The sequence below is a fragment of the Diorhabda carinulata genome, chromosome 1, assembly GCF_026250575.1.
Source record: "Diorhabda carinulata isolate Delta chromosome 1, icDioCari1.1, whole genome shotgun sequence".
NCBI classification, from domain to species: Eukaryota; Metazoa; Arthropoda; class Insecta; order Coleoptera; family Chrysomelidae; genus Diorhabda; species Diorhabda carinulata.
In genome coordinates this window covers 18,474,776-18,499,300 of record NC_079460.1, presented here as the reverse complement: position 1 = coordinate 18,499,300, position 24,525 = coordinate 18,474,776, and the positions used below count along the sequence as shown (strand labels likewise).

The 24,525-nt window shown below is 33.2% G+C and overlaps 1 protein-coding gene across 1 annotated transcript in view; it reads left to right on the top strand.

Moving 5' to 3' along the window:
• Positions 1-24,278, top strand: part of LOC130901615 (hrp65 protein-like) — a 61,802-nt gene extending 37,524 nt beyond the window's left edge. Inside the window, exon 5 of the mRNA XM_057813113.1 lies at positions 23,818-24,278. Within this exon, the coding sequence (XP_057669096.1) occupies positions 23,818-23,925 (108 nt within the window). The 3' untranslated portion in view covers positions 23,926-24,278. The remainder of the gene's footprint in view (positions 1-23,817) is intronic.
• The last annotated feature ends 247 nt before the right edge of the window (positions 24,279-24,525 follow it).

Sequence of the window (24,525 nt, the reverse complement as noted above, 5' to 3'; positions counted from 1 at the left end):
CTAAAATGAATGTCACTTGTTTATTATTTCAAATACAAAATTGATGGGAAATGTGCCGTTTCATTTCACATGATGCAATTTGCATTATATCAAGTTTTTTACGAAAACCTTTGATAAATATTTTGTTCTTCCCGTGTAGTTTCAGGCTCAAATCATTTAGTTGTGATCTTGAATCTATTAAAAAATGGAAAACTTCAAAAACTATATTCCTTCAAGTTCTTTTTATATTAATTCATTTATGAAGAATTCCATTCTTAGAAAAATCTGTTGCAAGCAATTTCCAGCGCATTTGACAGTACAATGAAATGTCACCGCTCTCCGCTTTCAAATCGTCCAGAAAGCAATAAACAATCGTGTGTTAACAGTCTTTATTGCCTGCTCTCAATAAATTCACATTAACAAAGCTTTCATTATCTTTTTCCTCAGACAGCCTCCTGATGGATAATAGTGGGAAAACAAAAAATTTTTCACACATTTCCTTCGTAACATTACTGAAAATCTAAGCAGTGATGCCACTTATAACTGTCGAAGAGTGAAGCCTTAATGTGGCTTAATTGCCTAGAAAAATTAAACGAGCTAGGCCAGAAAAATAAAATTACCCTACAAATAGCTGATACAGAACAATGGAAAAAGCATTGGAAAATAAGGTAGATAGGAGCCAAACCAATTATTGGGACAACCTACAAGAGCTGAGACAGGCAAAGACTCTTCCTGGAAACTATAAGCAGAGAAGATGTACTGAATGTATCAACCTAAGTAAGAACAATCTACGAATACTAACAGGAGATCTATCGGGGCACTGTCGCTTCAACAAACACCTGAAGACGCTAGACCTAGCAGATAATGCGGCGTGCATGTTTTGTTGCACAGAGGACGAATCCTCTATCCACATTCTTTAGAACACTAAGGAACTCTAAAGCACCACACCTGGAATCGTATGAAATAGAAGACCAAGATATCTAGCAATTAAAGCCATCCCACATTCTAGACTTTTCAAAAGGAGTGGTATTAATGGAACAGCTGTAAACACAGGGTTCTCCAGTATCGCAGCAAGAAAGAGGGACAAGTATCTGGTGTGGCGTTGTATCGAATCTTTGATTATTACATCTACTCCCTTTATACCCACACTTTTTAGAAGTTCTGATTCTACGCCACTATAAAAATATAATCATTAGAATCAAAATGTTAGTAAATCACCTTCAGGTTTGCAAACAAAAACTAGTGGAACGGGGCCAAATCAGGGCTATATGGTGGGTGTTCATACTCTTTGGAGCCACATTCGTGTACAGTAGGCTTGGAGCAGTGTGGACTGGAGCATTGTCATGAAGCAAGCGCACAACTCAGCTGATTTTGCCGCGCCGTTTTCCGATATTTTTTATCACAGCACCGTTAGTAAGTCAGAATAATATGCCGCGTTCACGATTCCTTGAAGAAGGCGACCATAAACCACGTGGTTATATTATAGCTCTTTTGATGCCCCTCCCTCCCTCCTCGATGCTACGTGGTTATGCTTCACAATATTTTACGTTGTCTGTTACATATTTATTAAGAAAATATTCTACTTTAAATAAATAACTTTTATTTCGTTAGTATATAAAAGTAATCCGAACGATGAGATCAATAGCGGGACAAACCAATTTAACCTCAAGAGAAATGATGAAATAAGGGAGATATGTGTGGAGAGACCTGTCAGATGACAGGTGGGCAAATATTGCAGAGGAAAAAAAACCGAATACCTCCCGACCACCTACAAGATGGTATGAAGGCTGGTCTTCATCATCCCAGCTGCAGATTGATGCAAACACAGGACTAAGTTCTAACGTACGATAAAAAAGAAGAATAAAAGTAAACGACATTTTAAAATTAATACAAATATTGATAGAAAAATTCATGAAAATTTGATATTTTCTATGAATCGTCAACTTGATACATATTTAGTAATAAGTGATAAATCATCCATAAAATAAAATCTATTTCTATCTATATATCTAACTTTCAATAAATATTTGTTAGCTATTGATGAATATTGTCTAACTATTAATAAATGTATTTAACTTTCAAATAAATTAATTTACTAACAGTTTATTATTTGTATTCATGATTCTTCCTGAAAAATTATCATTTATTGTAAGCCAAATCAAATCATTTTCTTTAAAAAAATTCATCTGAAAAAAACTACGTAGCTTTGCTCTCACCTTCTCCCTACCCCATTCACATGGTTCAGCGTAGTATTTGTACTTATCCTTTCCCTTCCTGGACGAGCTGCGTGGTTCATGAATGTTCCCAAAATCAACAAAAAGGATACTCTTACAGTCCCAAAATATTGTAGCGATCATTTTTCCAATGCCACTCTATGGAATCTCTTCTGGATGTCGGATCATAGTTTCATCACCCTTTACAATTGATCGGAGTACTGTTTCTTGGTACTTGCGGCAAATCCCTAAAATCGCTCACGACATTCTACTCAACGCCGCTTTTGCACTGCGCTGAAAATTCTAGTCGCCCACTATTACATGAAAATCATCTTCTAATGTTTCTCATACACAGAGCGAAACCACTTGAACCAATTTTTAATTGTTGAAAATGGTGGACACAGTTTCCAATCTACTTTTGATCTGTGCTGGTGTTAATGAATTTTTAGTCAAAAATTTTCCAACAGCGCGAAACTCATTCTTCAAAATAACTTGAGTGAGTGGTCATTCAAGTTCTACTATAATAAAATGGATCAAAGTAGCAAGTTGAAACTTGAGACTTGTCAGTTTAGAGTACATAAAAATTAAGATGAGGACGGTAAACATTGGCAAGGGCCAACGGATATAAACAAGCGGAACGCGGGTTCGATAATCCTTCATCACTAGGCAATTGATTTTGTTTATTCTGATGTAAATCAAGAAATCGGTGAATCAATATTTTTAAACTGTCACCAAATCTATTGATAGATTATATTATAAAAAAAACTAGTATTATCTGAACGATCGTGAATAATGTGACATATTTATATTCTAAAAGTTGATTTTCCATTATACTGTAATTGGAATTGGAAAATTCGTTGTGTGCGTGTACGGATATTGATAGACTAATGAAGGAACTTGATATTGAGCATAATCCCAGTGAGTGGCGTCTATTTATTGACTCTTCTAAATACAGTTTAAAAACAGTGTTATTACACAATGGCAATTTAAAACCGTCTATATCAGTTGCTCATTCTGTGAAGATGAAAGAAACTTATGAAAATATTCACTTGCTTCTAGACAAAATTAACTAAAACAAGTATAAGCGGCAGATATGTGGGGACCTGAAGATGATTGGAATTTTAATGGGACTTCTGGGAGGGTTTACGAAACGTTGCTGTTTTCTTTGGCTTTGGGACAGTCGGGCAGTAAATCAACACTATGTAAAAAAAAATGGCAAGCAAAAGAGGGATCTCAAAATGTTGAGTTTATACTCCTTGTAGATCCCAAAAATATCCTCCTGTCCCTTCTACACATTAAACTTGGACTGATGAAAAACTTGTAAAGTCTATGGATAAAAAGGGTGATGGATTCAAATATTTTAGAGAAGTCTTTCTCCAGTTGAGTGATGCCAAATTGAAGGAAGGTATTTTTATTGTGCCACAAATAAGAAAATTGCTGGACGATGACAATTTTGCAAAACAGCTCACCATACAGGAACTTAGAGGCGTTTGCTAGTGTAGTGAGGGAATTTTTGGGCAACAATATGGATCCAAACTACCAACAACTAGTTGATAAATTAGACGCCTACAAATCCATTGGTGCTCGAATGTCATTAAAAATTAATTTCCTCCATTTCCATGTTCCCGAAAATTTGGGAGCTGTCAGTGATGAAAAGTTCCACCAAGATATTAGAACAATGAAAATTTGGTATCAAGGACGATGGGATTCGGCCATGAAGGGTGATTACTGTTGGTATTTAAAAAGAGAAAGTTCAACCACTCATAAAAGGAAAAAGTGGAGCTAATTGATATTTAAAATGATTTTTTTTTAAGTTTTTGTTTTTAATAGATATGAGGCATATTTATTAGATGTAAACTACAAATATTGTCAATATATACGATTTAAAAAATGTGAAATTATTTTAATTAATTTATTATAAATGTAACGTAAAAACCTTACGTGTTATAATTATTTTTTTCATATTTTCGTATTTGTATAGATCCATTTTATCACAATATGCTATTCATTTTTGTGTTACTACAAAAAAATTTTTTTTGTCGTCCAGTGCTATTGTATATAATCCTTCATTCGTCATGCCCGTTCTGCAACAGTTAATTTTAGCACTACGCCATTGATAGTATCTATTATACATTTAGGGTTACTTTTTTGCTGTGCTCCAGATCTTCTGCGGCAACATTAGAAGCGGCAAAGATCTGCCGCTTGCCGCTTTTACAGGTAACGATCTTTTCAATAATAATAACATTTACGTTGACATAATGTGTTTTTGAAGTAATATACATAATTATGAGAATGTTTTAAATATTTTTTTTTTCATTATGATACCATGATGATCAGGATAATGACTATATTGACGACTCCCTAGATGCACACTGCCAAAGTATTATTATGTAACGGAATTTTGGCTATCTTCTGCCTATCTTGTGGACATAATTATCTAACTCAGTATTTCTTCTAAATAAACAGAGATATTAATAATTACTAATTAATACTAGGGAATTAATAATTAGGGTTTTCTGAAAAGTTTAAAATTAAATATGTCATCACTTATCAATATAAATTAAGAATAGTATTTGACCATGTGTTGAGTGACTATCACTAAAATTTTGCCATAGAGGTCTCTTAGTTTTTTTTGAACAATCGTATAAGCGAGTCGTTATAAAGATTTTTCTGAGAACGAACAAATTTAGTATCGAGCTGTTATTAAATATTTGTTTTTAAAGGCAATACGCCTACGCAAATTAAATAGTGTACAGAGACTATTTACAAAACGTCAAATTTTGGACAGTTTAGTGCAAACATGGCCATATCAGCTTTACTGACGACGAGTGCTTGCGTCGATTCATAGATGGAATCTGGATCCGTCACTATACTCCTAAAACGGAAAATCCATCAAGTGAGAGGACTGAAACGCACTAATTGCTTCGAAAAAAGAAAAGACGGCCTCATCGACCGGTAAAGTAATTGTAACCGTTTCATGAGTCATGGAATTGTATTCAGAGAATATCTTTAAAAAGTTAAAACCATAACAGGAGAGTACCACACATCATTGCTTGATAAGGTAAAAGGAAAAATTGCAAAAAACGACCGCTTTACTATAAGAGAACGCACCTTCTCTAATAGCTTAAATTCTCGAATTGTACTTCAAATTGATTGATCGTACGATGATAAGTAAACGCGTATTTTAAAGAAAAGAACTACTGTTTGGAAAGGTTGAAGAGATTAAATGTATTGACTTAAAGAAGACTGAATATGATGAGAAATAAAAATGGTTTTGGAAAAATTTCTATTCTTTGTTAGGTCAGAAATTTTTAAACAACCCTCGTATATATGCAAAATAATCAGGTGCGTCTGGCAAATTCATCAATTTCAACTGATTTTGAACTACCTATAACAAGTCAAAATATTTAATATTTCATTATCTTCTTTAGATATTTACCTTCAATCTCACATCTTTTAGGTTATTCCCTTTTTTTTATATTTGAATGATGCAAAAAATGTGAATGATTGTATAGTAACTGTAATGATATAATCCTATATAGCATGACATCTACAAAAACGGACAATACCCACAAATGTACCGAGATCCCACATTTGTCAATCATTCAATAACTACCGGATAGTCTCGGCGCCCAGGTCAGGCTCAAAATATTTTTCTTAGATGTTTAAGAGAATTCAATAACTATGTATAAACCTCTGATAGAAAAAAATTACACATTCTGTTATACTTACTGATAATATGCGGAACTATTATGATATTCGGCTGTGGGAAATGCGTGTAAATGAGCATGTGCTCGAACGAAAACGTGCTGGTGTCCAAAGACATCACAGGCTCAAATTTAAGTCCGAAATCTTCATCAATGCAATTTTTGCCTGATGCTAACATGTACCAACGATGTTCAAATCGAATCAAAACAACGAGTTGACTAAGGTAGTACCATATTCAACGCTTCAAAATATTCCACAACCATAATGAATCATTAAAAAATTCATTGTTGATAAATCGGCATTATTTACGAAGTATTGGTTTCATCTAAAAAGTTCTCGATCAACAAGTTAACGCTTATAAGAAGTCCTCGCTTTCTTGATGACGAAATTGATTATTTTTTCAGTATTGTTATAGTTCTTCCAATATCAATTGCAGATTATAAAAACTTATATGAAACCCTTGCCGACAATTTTGTTTGATAGAGGCATAGATACCTCATTTTATAAATTTATTATTTTTATAAATACTTTTAAAAATATGTATATATTAATTTAGACAGATGCACTTAATTGGAACTTGCTACAACTGAATATTGAATTATAAAACGTAAGTAGACGAGTAAAATGTATCTGCCTGTAAGGGCGTTTGGTTTAAACAGGGTACCAGACGTGAACTGAGCCCTTTTTGTACCCCATTCGTTTTTTTCTGGAAAACGAAATTTCAAAGCAAAAACCATAAAGGAAAATAAATTATTTGTAAAAAAAGCAAAAGAAAAAAAAACATTTCAACTCCGAAGTATCTTTATAAATAATAATGGTAGTCAGAATCGTGAAAATAGGGTGATAACACATACTCATCTTCTTTACTCAGTTCTGAAGACTGATTACATTTTCGTAATTCTGATTTTACGTTTGTCCATATTAACTCTATAGGGTTAAATATGCAATAGTAAGTAGTTAGTCTGAGAAAAGTGTATGACCCTGCTCTTTGCACAGCTGGTCAATATAATAAATTTCCTCTAACTTTAGACCTTTGATAACAGTAAGCAATTCCTTGTTTGTTGGGCCTTTAGTGATCGCTGACAGGAATAGGAATATTTTTTTCAGGCATAAATGCTAAAATTTGGGCTTTATTACAACTACTATTTGGTATCTTACGAGGTTAACGCGAGTAGTAGGATGCGTTGTCCATAACGATTACTGAGCTGAAATACTGTTCATTAAACCACTTTTCAAATAATCCTGCTGTCAAATCTTCATGATAATCAGCTGCACAGCTTTTACCTTTCAAAACATGGCCCATTCAATCAACAATTTTTAGTATTGTCGACCCAACCAAAATTTACTACATTGTGGCTGTCAAACCATGTTTCATAGATAAATTATCGCTATCGCTAAACTTCGCTAGTCTTTTATCTGACACAAATAATCTTGTCGCCATCGAACGATCATTGATGATTCGGTTATTGCCATTCGTTTATATTCAATTTTTTTGTATTCAAAACCACATGCTGACAAAACTTGACGCAATAAATGGAAAATCTGTTTACTCTAGTTAATTCAGTAATTTTTATTATGTTTGCATTATCAGATTGCTGAATATGTTCCTTTTTTAAACATTCGAATATATTTAAAATAACTTCTTGTGTTTGTATATTTAAATCTTTATTATTAAATTCACACCTGTCTTTATTCTCACTATATTGTGCAATTTCTAATTATTTAAAAAATTTATGAATTAAATGAATCTTACCAAGTGACGCCACTGCTTCTCGCATGCTGTCTGGCAGGAATATTTCGAAGAAGTTGTGTACATACATCTTTGGCCAATAGAAATGCATTTATGTTTACGATTCGATGCTTTCATTGGTGAACAGTGGAGATGATGAGTCCACGTGGACTAATGGTTTGTTAGATGTTTAACGAATTTTATACAGCGAGTAAACATCGATATTAGAAGAACTATGATAATGGTTGAATGTAGTCTTATACATTTTTTGCATGTATATTCATTTTTAGAACTGTGCCTCTCATTAGTAAACAAAGTTATTCTGAGAAGTGATCAGTCTGATGTGCTGATTTGGTTTCACAACTTATCGTAGTATGGTGAAGGTTTTTGATTACATAATCTATTTTCATAATATATCTTAAGACTTACATATTGTTTTTGTTATATACCTATCCATTTGTCTATTTGGCAACAAGTTTATAAATAAGTTTGTCAAATCGAAATGGTTAAACCTTGTGTTGAGCTTCAGACGGTCCTGCATTCTTTACAGAACCAGGCAATTCTTGGGATCGAACAAAGATTCATTGGATGATGAAAAAACCGCAAATCGTAAACACACCGCTGTTGACCGAATGTTCTAGCGATTAGAACATATTATTTGCCGTTTATGTTTCTGTTGCCTCACCCCTTTAAGTTTTACAGCAGACATAGAATAACGACTTCTTTTTATTATCTGCTGGAAAAAATATCTAAATAAGCAAAGCCATGTCCATCTAAAGAATCTATGGGGCTGTAATATGTACTGTTCTATACTGTATACTAATGAATATTCTTGTGTGGAAGAACACCTGAAGAATCCGAGAAAAATTTAGTCAATATCTTCGTCCCATGCACTAATGCAAACGAAGAATTTTACAAGCAGATTACAAGATTGACGATAACACGTCGACACAAACCTCTTGATATTGCTGCCATTTCTGACCTTATGTTTTCCTTCAATTGGGTTCGATTCGTTGGATTATTTTGATAAACCTTACTTTTAAGGTATCCCCATACAAAATAGTCAAGCGGGCTAAGGTCGGGGCTTTTGGGAAGCCAGTTGATGTTACCCCTTCGCGAAATGACTTTATTAGGGAATAATTTATTCAAAACTTCCATCGAGTCATTCGAGGTATGGCAAGTGGCCCTATCTTGCTGGAACCACGTTTTTGAGTTGAAACCTGCAAACTCCTGCAACTCTGGGACCAAAAAAATTCGTAACATATCGCAGTAACGGTCACTATTCACATTGATTGCTCGGCCTCGTTGATCTTCATGAAAATAAGGACCAATAATTCCTTTAGCAGACATAGCGGCCCAAACAACGACCTTTGGCCTGTGCAGGGGTCGTTCATGCTTTCGTCTCGGATTCTCCACTGCCCAGTACCGACAATTCTGCTTATTAACATGACTATTCAGGTGAAAATTTGCTTCGTCGCTGAACATATGTTTTCAAAGTTGTTAAATCGCTGCATCACTTCGTTCGCAAAATTCAGTCGATTAGCATAGTCCGTATCCTTCAATTCTTGAACTAATTGAATTTTAAATGCAATTAAAACGATTTTTTGATGTTTAACGCTTGACATCGCTTTCGGATGGATAAAGATGGATTTAGACGAACCGACGGCTCAACATCTTCAATTGTTTCTCCATCGCGAACTGAACAAGGGCGACTTTTGAATTTTAACTGTCGCACCTGTATTCTCGAACATCCTGATCCATTTCCTAATGCTATCGTCACTTGGCGCGTGGCGTGTACGACAATACGCTCGTACGCAAAATGAGCGGACGCCACGAACCCCTCCCCGCTCCGTTTCGAATGTGACGCGAAAACAATTACCCGATACTCTTTTTGGACACCTTATATCTAAAATGACACATTTAAGAAGTTTATTTTGCTCCCAATGTTTGGTGGTGAGAAAAAAGTCAACAAAAACTGAAAAGGTATATGCTAAGAAAAGTTTTAAGAGAAATTCAATCTGATGAAGACGCTTACAGAAGGAAAATAAAGACTTATATGTCTGAGGCATGTATGCATAATGAACAATTTTAGAATATTGAAAATTGTTTTTGTTTCACTTATATATTTCCGTTCTATGCGTTATCCGTTATGTAATTCAAAAAGAAGTCATGAAAGGCGTCCGAACATTAAAAATAATATTGTACAGTGACATAGCGCTTCAGTACAAACGGGAGCGAAGTTGCATCAACGAGATCTATTTTTATTTCGTCTCCAAGATCTACCGAATAAATCTATCTTATCAAACATTTGAGACATACAGTGCTTCCCACCTTTTTCTCGTTTTTCGCGACCGACCTTCTTGTCGGTAGTCTTACAAAACATTATCTTTTATGGTATCTTCGTCAATATATCTGATAAAACACATTTGCAATCTCCTCGGCATATGTCTCTGTGGACGCCATAGGTGGAAACCGCCGTCAGGCATTACTTCGCGAAAGAAGCATCTGCTCTCTGCGTCCCCCAATCGATGTTTGTTGATTGTAAGGTTTAGGATGACAAGGTGTTCTTGCTCTTCCTCTTCGTCGTTGTCGATTAGACACGTACCAATTTCTTACGTTTATCTGCATCACTGTACTTCATTATTTGCGCCTGAAGTCCTGGAGGACTTTTGTAGTGAAGGTTGTTGCATTCCATATGTCTCCAGAGCTAATCATTACTTCGACCAAGGTCTCAGGTGTGATGCCATGATCCAGCGTAGCTTTAGCTCATGTCTGTATTCTCAAATCTCGGACATTTTGCGCATCCTCTACATACTTTAATCTATTTACATTGCATAAATTATGTTCAATTTTCAAAACGGAAAGTATTAATTTTTTTCCAGCAGTATGAAGGTACTCAGTTTCTATTAACTATTAATTTGGAAATTTCAGAAGATTTCAAAGTAAGGTTTTTATTTGACTGGTAGGGTAAGAGTTTGTTTTTCATTTTTTTTTATTTTTCTGCGCCCCGATGCCACACTTTGAGTAATTATAAAATGAAATGCAATTAGATTTGAAAAAAATGTTGTATCGTGTTAACTTGAGTGTTGTTTTATAAAAGTAATTGATTTTTGCATCTAAATCTGATTCGATCGAGAGAATTTCTGAAACAGGCAATTGTTATTGTATTGAATTCTCTAGTAGGCATTTCTAAACAAGTTAGCTAGATTAGACCCGTAAAGCTCATCAAATTCTATATATTTGCTCTCTCAATCTTTAAGTACTGCCTTAATTACAGTACTTCCAAAGTTTGTTATTTGAATAAGATTCTAAAACACTCACTCGAGTCACACACGCAAATTTGAGTGAACGAAAAACTAACCGCTTTGTATTATCTATTTCAGATTCAGATTCATCCATTTTCTTGCTTTTATACAATTATGGCATCGGACTTCACGAGGGCTCACTTCGCCCATACCTAGCTACGCCACTGAACTTTTGTATTTTATTATTTTAGTATTGAAATTGAAAATTTGGTAGTTGGAACCAACAATAATGCAAACAATAGGGAATTACCAATATCTTTAATTTATATTTTTTGAAGTAAACTTCTTGATATACGAGGATATTATATATTGAAAAAATTATAGCCTACTATAGAACCAACTAAAATTTCAATGTTAAAATATTTTCTTACTTAACATATTCTCTTCTTAATTGGATACACTTATTACAGCGGACCTGCAACGTCTCTAGACCTTTCAAAAAAATGTTTCTTCTTGCTCTGCGATCCAGACCTTCACAGCTTTTGTTACCTCCTCGTTGGAAGAAAATTCACGGCCTTTTAAACTTTTTTTCAGTTGATGAAAGAAATGACAGTCGGACGGAGCCAAATCTGGTGAATAAGGAGGGTGTTCTAGTAATTCAATCCCTAAATCACGAATGTTTTGCATGGCAACATGAGATTTGTGTGCAGGGGCGTTGTCCTGCAATAACAAAACACCTTTGGATAACTTTCCGCGTATTTTCTCTTTAATTTTTTCCCGTAGAGGGGTCGAATAGTAATCTCCAGTTATTGTTCTACCCTTATCCAAAAAATCAATCATGGTTACTCCATGGCAATCCCAAAAAACTGAAGCATAAACTTTTCCAGTAGATTTTTGGACACGAAACTTCTTAGGTCTTGGAGAACGAGAGTGTCGCCATTCCATCGATTGTTGCTTTATTTCTGGACCGTAGAAATGTACCCAAATCTCATCAATGGTAACAATTCGGTTTAAGAAGTCTACATTGTTTTCAAATCGAGCACGGATCGATCGCGATGCTTCTATCCTTGCACGCTTTTGGTCAACATTCAAACATTTGGGGACCCATTTTGCATCAATTTTTCTCATGTCCAAATTGACGTGAACTATATGATGAACGCGTTCGTATGAAATATTCACTGCTTCAGATATCCGTTTTAGCCCAATTCGACAGTGTGATAAAATCATGTCATGAACTGCATCGATATTTTCGGGGACTGACACAGAAACTGTTCTTACCGATCGGTAATCATCTTCAATGGAAAATTTACCTCTTTTGAAGCTTGCAGTCCAATTTTTCACGGTCGCATACGAAGGAAATTGATCACCAAGGGTATTAAGCGTATCTGCTTACCTCTTAACCCATTTAAATACAGGTACTTGATGATGGCTCGATAATCCAATTTTTCGATTTTCACAATTTCGGTGGACATATGTTTTCTTTTAATTCATTGCGTAGCTCTGGTTTACTTTTTTGACGTCAAACTTTACACTGACACTTCTAATTGTTTGTTGCTATGGTAATGCAATATTTTGTCTCTGCGTCGAACTGGTTTTGGCTAACTAATTTTCTCAGCTCTTCTCAACATATTTCTCATTATTATGTGAGTAATACAAAAAAAAGTTGTGCGATAAATCTAGCCGGATGATTTCAAAAGGCCAAAAGAGTATGAAGAATTTGATTATAAAAACAAAAAACTTAGTCATGTATCCTGTGAAATCGCTCGAAGATCTTAGAGTCCGACTTAACACCAAATTAACCACCAGAGCCCATGTTCAGATGAGGAAAGATCACAAAATCTGCTATTACACTACAAGAAATAATGCCGAATAAAGTGGACCAAATTATGACAAACGACATTGAAAAAAATACAAAGAAACAAATGAAAAGTTTAGTTTCTAGTTAGGAATTATCTAAAAAATGCATGTTCACTGTTGAACATATTGGCCGTTCACACCATTCAAGTGGAACTCTGGAGTTGGAAGGATAATTCTTGTCAATTGGACTGGATTGATAAATGCAGAGCAGGTTCACATTACTCAAGTATTTTTTCAATTCATCAATTACCCAGCCCCAAATTCCTTACATATACGTCTAAATTGTAGATTAGATTGTAGATTGTAGCTAAAGAACTCCATTATAATTTGTCTTTACAATCAATATTTTTATTTTCTCTTTATAAAAGAGATACGAGGCATATTTTTTAAGTAAGTACCGCTTTGGAATTAAAAAGAGAAGTGCAAAGATATCGCAATAATTTTATTTTTACATGAAAGCCTGTACCTTAATCTAATTTTCTACATAATTTCCGTGAATATTGAGGCACTTGTCATAACGTGGCACCAGTTTTTGAAAACCCTCTTCATAAAATTCTTATTAACCACTGTATCACAACTGTTTTGACTTCTTTATCGTCTTGGAGACGCTGACCGTCCAGGTGTTTCTTCAAGTGCAAGAAAAAATGGTAGTCGCTGGGCGCCAGATCAGGGCTGTAGGGAGAATGATCTAGAGTTTCCCATTGAAAAGGTTTGATGAGATCTTTGGTCCGATTAGCTACATGTGGACGTGCATTGTCATGCAGCAAAACGATACCCTTACTCAACTTGCCACGTCTTTTGTTCTGGATTGCACGACGCAGATTGTTCGATATCTCACAATAAGACGCTGCATTGATTGTCTCATTACGAGTCCGAAACTCCACTAGCCATACTCCTTTTCTGTCCCAAAAAACTGTGCACATAATTTTCCTGGCAGAAATTGTTTGCTTAAACTGCACTTTTTTGGGTTATCATCACTCATAATGTTTTGTCCGTAAACTTCACAGATCCCACGATGAATATCGATCGGTTTTACGCCTTTAGCACTAAAAAATCGTATAACATTCTTCACAACTTCACAATTGGGGGGACTCACGATTGTCGGAGGCATCTCAAACACTCAGTAAACAACGTACACAATGAAGAATCAGACTGTAAAGGCGTCAGTGCGTAGACAAGAGATGTAGGTAGCCAGCGCGCATGTGCGGAACGCCGACCTTGGGGTTGCGGCGGCGGAATCGCAAAACGGTACTTGCTTAAAAAATATGCCTCGTATTATTTCTTCATATGTTACAAGTTTTTGTCTGGTCATCATTATTAATTACTTTATCATTCTAAAACGTACAAAATTGTATATTAAGTTTATTTTTTAATGTTTAAATTGGTACCTTCTCTAAATAATATACATATTTTACACATTTTTCTGCCAAACTGAGATCATATGCTTTTTTTCTAAGAGCCACCATTAACTATTTCAAATGCTAGATGATTAATACCAATTAGAAAACTTCATTGTCTAAGCGATTTTGCACTGGGATCAACCATCGCTAGACTGCGGTTTCGAGAGAAGGTGGTAGTAATATGAACTCTAGCATCTGGTCTGACTAGCCAAAAACCAAATTTAACAAAGAAAATTGTACATAAACGAATTATTTATTAAACAATGCGTGTCTACATTTCTCTAATTCAAATAGTATAAATTTTTTATTTATTATTATTATTTATTTTTTTACTTTTTCTTTGAATTTTTTCTCATACTAAATTAAAATTGTTATTGTCTATATCTTAATTAAGAAATTTTTATTTACAGGAATGAATAAAATTCTTCCTTTACTACCCGGATTGAGACAAATCCATTGTAAACATAAAAGTATTGTTCTTTATATCTCATCCGACTGTTTATTGAAAAACTTTTCGCTTCATTAATTTCGGCTAATCTTGAAAATAAATGGAAATTTTTGAAATATTTCGACCCTTTTCCGAAGATTCTTTCAGAAGTATCATTTTTTCGTATCTCATCTTCTCGAAATAATTGGTTTTATTGCTATTAAATTCTTTTCAACTTCTCATGAAATTCTAAAATTTGGTAGCAATAAATTATTAGAATAATTTTTTTTTGTCAATTATGGTGTCATACATGTTACTAGATTTTACTAATATTGTGGTCCCCAGAATCTAGTTTTTAAGTGACTTAAAATTATGATAAAAACAGACAATCTTAACAGACAATTCATGAATAAAAAAACTTCTCATTTTCCATAGAATATCTTTTGTTTATTTCCAAAATGTTTTTATAACTCTGTTAAATAATACTAACTATGAAATAGTACCAATATTGGAATCCTGGAATTCGTATATTAGTTTAAAAAATCTGTAACGTTTTGTTTAACTTTTGGAATTTGTGCATTCATTTTCTTATATGCCCTTCTTTGTAGAAAAAATGCTTTATGAAAAAGTCTGGTTTTAGAATTTTAGAATTTAGTACTATACTTTAGGTGACGATAAAAAATTTTAGTTTCACTTTGACATTTTCTACGATATTTCAACTTATTTCTTGTTTCTTCTTTCATTTTTTCTCTAATTTCGCTATTTTGACATATTACATTATTCTCTAAGTAGCTATCAAGCTGCTTAGACTCTATATTACTTTGAAAAACTGATTCTGCATCAGGTTTAGAATAAGAAAGTGGTTTTTCATTTGAAAGTCCTGTCGAAATTCTTTCGAATTTTTGCTTTTTTGTTTCACTGTTTGTTTTCCAACTACTCCTCTTAGGCCTTTTTTCTCTGGAATTCAAAAGAGTAACATCTCTTGCTGGACCTTTCTTTCTTTTAGCTTTGATTAACCCTTTTTTGATTTTATTTTTTCCTGGTGTTTCCTATCTTATTCTTTCGTTACTAACTGTGCCTCTATCTGACACAATTTCTATGGATGAAATCCATAAAATTTTGGAATTATAGAGGAACTCATCTTTAGGAACTTGCCTAATGGCCAATCTAGAGTAAAACTTGAGATTAAACTACGATTTGAATTCTAGTTTAAACCAATAATAAACAAGATTGCTCTATTTTACAGGTCACAGAACCCTGCAGAGAAGCAACTCCTATATCAGGACCTCCTCCTTAGAAAAATTCTCCTCATCCTACCAAATTTAACCAACGAATCTCTCCCTCACGTCACAATGAATTTTCTGCCAGATGTCAAAAGTATAACCAAAATTTTTCCGATATTTGTTGTACCTTTGGTTAACCTTGTAAAAAAATACAAGGAAATGTTTTCGAAAAAAGCGCAACAAATTTAAAAAATAAATGAAACAATTTAAATATTCGCACAAGAACAAATAACTTTTTGTTTTCTCGACGCGTTGACAATGTTTATAATTTCTTCATCATCATCGTTGAGTTCATCAAATATAAAGTTCGAATCTTCAATCATTTTACCCTTTATAATAAAAATGTAAAAATATTAATAATATGTAAAAGTTGGGCTCGAATCCTCCGTTTCATGTTGAACTGAAGTTTAAACTATCCCCAGACCGTCGGTAACGTTTAAACCAAAGTTTGTCAGTAAACGCCATCTTTAAACCATGATATCTGTAGTTTAACTTTGCTTGTAAAATTAGTCCTAATGTTGTTTTCAAGGAAAAAATAACCACCTTGTATCAGTTAGATATATGTAACAACTAAAAGGACAAAAATTTTCATGAGAAAAACCCTTTTAATGCTCACAGAGAAAGACCAAAATCTATAAAAGTTTAAGACCTATTCTCACATATGGCTCAGAAACTAGAGCCGAGATCAACAACAAAGAGAATAATGGGAACCACAGAGATGAAAATACTGCGAACCATCAAGGGAGTCACCCTCTGGGCCCGAATAAGGAGTGATGACGTAAGAGAAGAATTGGACGTACAGGATATGGTGAGATGGGCCAGAGCACGAAAAAGATTCTGAAGGGATCACGTAGAAGGAATGCCAGGAGACAGATAGGCAAAGTGGGCTAAAACTCCGAATACACGAAGACCACCAAAGAGGTGGTACGAGAGCTGGAGTTCAGCTTCTCAGGAGGATCCAAGACGAGGGCCTAACGTACAGGATTACCTTGTCCTATTGAAAGGGGAAGAAGAAGAAGATACTTTAAATTAAGTCTCCTTTTTTATTATATACGCAAACATTACTTGGGCAAAAACATCGCTACTTGTATTGTTTTTATTTGAGATTCAAGGGTATATAAACCTGACGAACTTCGACGTATTCTTCACCTTTTATTATTTTTAATTTGTGTTTACCCATCTTCTTCAGGTGCCATCAGCATTTGATAAAGGTTGACGACAATTTCGGTCCTGAGTGGTGCTCATACCAGTCCAATCGCGTATGTTTTTTTACCATGAATGTTGTCTGCGACCAGGTCCACGTTTTCCTTCTATTATTAATTTCAGTATATCATACTCTTATTGTTGTAAGTAACTCTCTTTCCTTTCCCATACGTCTAAGCACTTCATCGTTAGTTATATGTTAAGTCCACATTTCAAAAGCCTCGAGTCTGTTCATGGTGTTCACTTTTAATGTCCATATTTCTGCTCCATACAAGAGAACTGAGTGCACGTACGTCTTTACAAAATTTTAAATTCAAAGTTGTGTTATATAATAGGTTTATCACCTTTAGGAGTATGGCTCAACTTGATATAGAGGTCAGGTTCTACATTTGTCGTTATGCAGCTGCCACCCATCACAAAATTTATTTTATTATTACAGATAACCGTATAAAAAACAATATAGATGCCAAGAAGAAAATTTTTGTAATGGATTAAGGTCATTAAAAGGTAGATGTAAACTGATTAAAATCAAGAATCGTAAGTCTTTAGATCCATTGTTATGTAGATAATTTTTAATAGCTCTCGTATTTTTAAATATTCTAATTTAATAAATTATAATTGTTTATGCATTTTAGTTAATGCAAAAATTATTTTAATTACTATATCACGTACTGGCCTCCATATCTTCTAAAATATAGTAAATTATTATGATTACAAACAACTGCCAGTATTATGATTTATGACTATTGTTTACTAAACGACTTTTTGAATACGTGCTTAACAAAATATAAACAACTTATTCATCAAATTCTATTAGTATATCCACTAGTCATTTGTTTTTTTTGCTACTTCAGATAAGACATTGTAATAGTCTCATAAAAACCATAGATGAAATAAATGTACGCAGGCAATCCTTAGAATATTACATAATTCCATTCATAGACCAACCATTTATTTACCAGAATAAAAATGTTTTATAATAATATAAAACGAAAACTTATTAGAAAAAATAAATTAAATTTGGATAAAACAAATTTCTAGAATGTAAATAATTTGAAATTGTTAATGAGTGGGAGAATGACAAATATTTTTCAGCTAGCCACGATAGTCGCGGAGAAACTTAATACTCTCGTCAAAATACGTAAAACACTATATACGAAGTTTATTCCAGAAATATCGAATCTACGTTTATATCTCTGCATTGGTAATAATTTTAATTTTCCAGTTAGTGATATAATACGCTCCCGAAGCAGTATTTGCAGTGCAGAGGTATCAATCGACTATTTTTCATCCTGTCATTTGAAGTGGGAAAAAACCAAAAGTCACGTCGAGTTACGTCGTTAAGACTCATGGTGCATTCCACTAAGCGTTCACGGCGCATGAATTACTCTTTTGGACATTCTAGAGGAATATATTCCATCATCTGCGTATGCATTTTCTTGCTACGAGGGTCGGTGGAAGCCATCGGTCAACTTTTGTAATGAATTTATACGAAGGGCTACTTATAAGATCCTAAATTGTGCGTTATGCTTTCCGTTATAGGTATATTAGGACAAATAAATGTATATGTGGAGATTTCAAGTCAGTTTATTTGAAAGAAAAATTTTAATATAAATATAGGTATAGGTATAAACAAAATGCTTCTATACCTACATCAAAGTGAAAATTAACAATAATGCTGATCATTTTCTGCAGTGTTTGACTTGTGACTTGGCTAGATCTGAGTTAACAGATTGTTCTAATATTTTAAAGTCCTCCTTAGAAGCTTTCGAATATGCAGTTTTCTTTTGGTTTTTTTTGTTTAGTTGATACAAGAGAGAATTATTTTGTTTTCACCTTTTAGATGGAACCCCTAAAATTAGTTTGGAAGCAATCATCTGCTTATCACTTTTTATTTATTTATAAATGCTGTATTTCATCTGATCCATGTAAATAATGTGATTTATAATATGTAATATCACAATGGTCTGACTCAAGGTTTCTTTTGACGACAATTTGGCTAACACATGATTTATTTAACTTGCAAGATCCCTGTGACTTTAGGTTCCATTTCCGATTTTGAAATGATTTTGAAATTTTGTTTCTTGTAGGAGCGTTTGCATTCAAAATAAACATGTTCATTATTGCTTCGAACTTTTTGCCCAGAATTTCGGATATACTACATTGTTGTTCTTCAGAAAGCCATTGGTTGAATTCTTAAAAAAAAATAAGTAAATCCCTTCATTAACACTGAATTTATTCAGGAAACATGTGTCTTCCTAAATCTAATAAAAATTATTATTTTATACTCACCATCAAAACTTGAAAACTGTAAATGTACTATATTATTTTTAAAATTGTGTTTGTGCTCCAGATGACTTCTCAAGTCTCCATAAATTTAAAAAAAAGCCTGCACTCCACACACATATATTTTGTTTCACTTCCATATTCAATCCACTTGGATGATTTATTATGAATGTTTCTTAAATGTTTATTCAAGTTAAACTGGGTTGAAAAAAATTTGTCGCATTCAAAACACAATACCGGCATCTTAAAATTAGGACAGAAAAGATTCAGATTTAGAATAGTTTGAGAAAAGTGAAAAGTATTCAAAAAATCAAAAACAGCAAAACCTAATTTAAAGTTATGTTATACTATAATTTATTATTTATTCCGATGCCCAGATGGTGGAATATATTCCTCTAGTTATCGCCTCCTTTGTCAAGAGGTGGGTCGAAGTGAGCATTTAACTATCGCCTCAGAAGATATTTTGATTTTACTTCAATGTAAATCAGTTAAGCACACTACTAAAAAATTCAATAAATTAATTACAAAATAAATTACAACATAACCTCTTAAAGCTTCTGCTTTGTTTTTTCTGTTTTGCCATTCGTTAATATTAATCTCAACGCTCAAAACGCTTCTTAAGCTATTCGACGATTACGATTATAACGCTCTGGGCTAAGTGGAACGGGAAAAATCGTGGTTATCGTGAGTGCTTAGTGGAATGCACCCTTAGTGTTTTTTTAAATATTGCTGTACTGACCTGACCCTTTATCGTGATGAAGCAGCCTATACAACAGTGGCCGTTTACTCATGACTGCGTCACCATTTCAATATTTAATTTATGTGATCAAGTAATCTCTTTCCTGTATAATCTCAGAAAACACTCAACACTGTTTTCCGTTTGCTCCGACGTTGTTTTTTGGCCTTTGCGGCTTAGAACGTTTCCACTGTGAAGATTGTCTCGATCATTACCAATAATAATCCAGCTAGTTTTCCAAGAAGCTTAACTTAATATAACTTTGTACAATGACAAACAAACAAATCATTTACGAACTAATCACGGCTCCTTTTTGTACATTGAATCATATATTTCACCGCAATTAAAAATATTAACAAAAACAATGTAGATACAATTTTTTAAAGTAGTTCAAATCGATGTCTGGCAATAGAATTTCAGTGTTCAATGAGGTAAGAATAGAGGCTTTGCATGATTATGCTCTGCCGAAGAATCGAGTTGCGGTTACAATAGAGACTCCCTTCGCGTCAGTTATCCGAATACTGCGTTCGTATTTGGAAACTAACAGCATGGAATAGAAACGTGGAACTGCGCGTTCTAGGGTAACTTAAGGCAATAGAAGATCGATATGCAGCAGGTTATGTACGTCGAAGTCGAACCATAACATCCTCAACTGTCTGAACTCTTTAAGAACGTATGGTTCATTTACACTACCACAATACGGCGAAGACCATTAAGAATACCCAGGTTACTTCCCAGACATATATATTTTAGTCTATAGTGGGTACAGACTGGTTTTTAGCTGTATAGTGGAATGTCCTTTTATTCGGATCTTAACCAGACTTCGTTTGATTAGTGCTAGTCAATTACACAAAGTTTTGTGAGGGTCAGGGCAACTATAAAGATTATTTTTGGCCAGAGAAGTGATTCAATACCAAAGAGGAACAGTAATTTTGGGAAGAAACATGATGCATGATGATTGTAGACAACTTCCAAACACTATGACAAGAGATAGATGTTCCAAACATTATTGAACCCAATATTTATCCTATTAGAGCCAATTTCATTTTCATGGCATGGATGACAATGCTGGAGATACAGAATAGTCAGAGCAAATTCGCCAGACATAAATTGAATACATGAGGAATTTGGTAGGACCACCAATCTCAAACAGAGTTAATCCTACTATCGCCCTCCAGGAATTCACACTCGTGGTTCAATAAAAATGGAACAACATCCCAATAGATACCATTAACGCCTTCAATGTTTCCATACACAGGCGGGGTTCAGTCCTTACTACACCAAATATGCAATGTTTTCGCTCTAAAATGTTTTTTTTTCTCCAAATTTCAAATTCAGTCTTTAGATGACATTTGGAGGCATTACTGAATCGCCATATAAAAAGGTTAACGGGATCAGAGAGATTACGTATCAGGTGATAAGTGATCAATTTCGATCAGTTTAGTGTGTTAATTTATAAATTTACAGTTTTTCTCTGTTCATATATTTAACTTCAGTTTTAATTATTATTATTGAGCAGTTTCCAGCTTTTCACGAACACATACAAAAATTTCTATACCGATAAGCTATGTTTATGTCGAAAAGCCATGAGATTTCATTAGAATTAATAATAAACTGCATGTCTGACACCTAATTGAGTTTCAACCTTATACTATAAAACAATAATTAATAAAAGGACTTAATTGCAAATTTGTGATGCAAATTTTGTACATAGAAACATATCATTATTAAGTGTGGGAGAGGGAAATACTCCGAAAAATACTGGCGATAAAGAATTACCAAGAAAACACAAATGGAGATAGAGGGAATTAGAAGATGTAGCAGGCCGAAAAATAAATAGATTGGAGAAGTAACATCAAATTTGAGAAGAGTGGAGAGGAAAGAAACGAAGAGAGATGTAGTAAAAAGAGTAAAGAACTGAACTTAAAATTTGAAAGATATATATTTTATAATGTTTTGAATCGTAAACAATTTAGCCATCATTTAAATCAACAGTTTGTAATGGAATTTTTCGTAACTGTTTCGTTTGAAGGTCAAATAGTCCGATTCGTTTTACGTCATAAATTAATTAAAAAATCGTCGAAATTCTCACTTTAAATTTTTGGAATGAGATCCCACAAACTTCGTGACCAATCCAAAGATCAGTCATAGCGACTGCTTCTCTTCTGCAATGTTGTTTCACAAGGACAAAATAACTTGTTGTTAAAATGTTACTTCAACGTTTCCATAGATTAATGCTCATTCCATTTTCTGATTTACTTGTAGTATAACTGAACCTGCAGTTTAGCTCAAATATCTACTGTTTCATTTCCTAGAATTTTAACGTGGCAAGGGATCCATATAAACTGATTGTAGAATTTTTAAATTAGTTCACAAATCAAGGAAAGAATTGGGGAAGAATAGTAGATATGAAGCACAAACTTACAAAAACAAAAAGAGAGACCTAGGCAGAAGAAATATAGATGGCAGAGGGAAAAATTGAGGGGATAGAGAGGAATAAAATGACAGGAAAGAATGGAAACCGCTGTGGAAAAAGTCCACGTAATGACTCAATTCCAATAAGTTTTACACCTGAAAAGGTGAAAAGACATCAGTATGGTAATGGCGAGATATGAACTTCAGTAATTAGAGTTTGTGACTCTAATTATTGCTTCTAACCAATGATTGGGGAGAATAAGATACAAATATTGTCTAAGCGTTAAATTTCCTGGGTATACAACTGCACCAATAATTTCTGGCTTTCAGGTATTTGTAAATAATATTTGCTAATTATTATAGTACGCTTTTGATGTGTCTGAATTACTAGGTTGATGTTTGTTATAGAAACAGGTATTATCTACGAAGTAGAAACTTTATTTTAGCAATCTCTTGAATAGTATTTCTGAACAAAATTCTTGGAGCTAAGAGAACATTATTTCAGATTGAGCTTACAAATTTCAATGCTGTTCAGAGTAAAGTGCAGAAAGAAATCAAGGCTTATTATTTCAGATTTCAAAATAAATTATTTCGTGTAAAAGCTTAACGTGAATAAATTGTTGGTAAAATGTTTCAATCCATTCTAGCACAATATTTCTGTATATTATGAAATTGAGGTTTTCCAACAAATTGGATAGTATTAATTGTTTTGTGTACTTTCAGGTAACAGATACAATATATAAATATGTAAAAATAAATTAACATATTTTTATTATAATAAATAATCAATATCATACACCAATAAAACTCGAATGAATTTTTTATTTTGAACCAATATATACTGATTCTGAATTATTTTAATCTTTAAAAAAATGTCTATTGATAAAAATGATTCAACTTTATACTTCATATTATTAAATATTATATGTGTTAAAAAACATTAAAAACGCTTCCTTTTAATAAAAAAACCTGTACATTCTCCACAATTCTAAATATTTTTCATAAAAAATGTTCCTAATGAAATTACTTTTGTAGAGAAGGCAATGAGTTTTTTATATTACAAATATCAAAATATTTCTAACTAGAATTTTTTTTAAATATATGTAAGGCACATATTCCCAACCAGTTTGGTAAAATAATTTAAAACACATTTGTTGATTTTATTCGTAACAAAATGAAGTTCGTTAAGTTAACTATTTTTATGATTCAAAATTGTAAATTTTATATGAACTTGCACAATTGCCAGGTGAAAGTGAAAATTTTTAGATTATTTAACCAAACAATTTCATTTCATGTTTTTTACAATGACAACAACTAATTCAATTGTTTGTTACAGGATGATTTCGATCCGGTTACTGGTATGAGCTATTTAAAGTTGATCAGTTTAAAAATATTCGATGTTCTAAATTCAAGTTTTCCGCATCGATGGATGGAATGTACCTGACCGTCACGCACTCCTCAATTGACACAAACATATGTTAATGGAGCCCAAGAATAGTTCACCAATAGGATTGCTCAATAAACTGAATGTGTCTGCCATGTGCGTGCGAAAAATCGCCATACGTGACGTCACCTGCAGACCTCGACCGGTCTTAACTCTTTGTTGAGCTAGACTATTTGATGAGTTTAAAGGCCAATTTTAACAAAAATACAGTTATTTTTTTAAGTTTTATTCATTATTATGAATTAATATTAATTTAAAATCCAATTTCCAATTATTCAGTTAATTTTAAGTTCCATTTATAATAGGTATACAATGAAGAAAAGAAATTAAAGAAAATGAATTATTTTTTAAAATGATCTGTATTTTATAATTAGTAAAACAGAAGCCATTAACAAACTTTAAACTAAAAATTAAAAAGTAAAAACAAATGAAATGATTTAAACTGGTTTATGAAAAATATTTCTAATAATAATCTAAATTATTAAATTTAAGAAAAATAATAAAATATCAGATATATATAAAATAAAGAGATAGGTAGAAATCTGTCAATGAGTAATTTTGAACATTTTTTTTCCAGTTTTTCTGCCGTCATCTTCATCC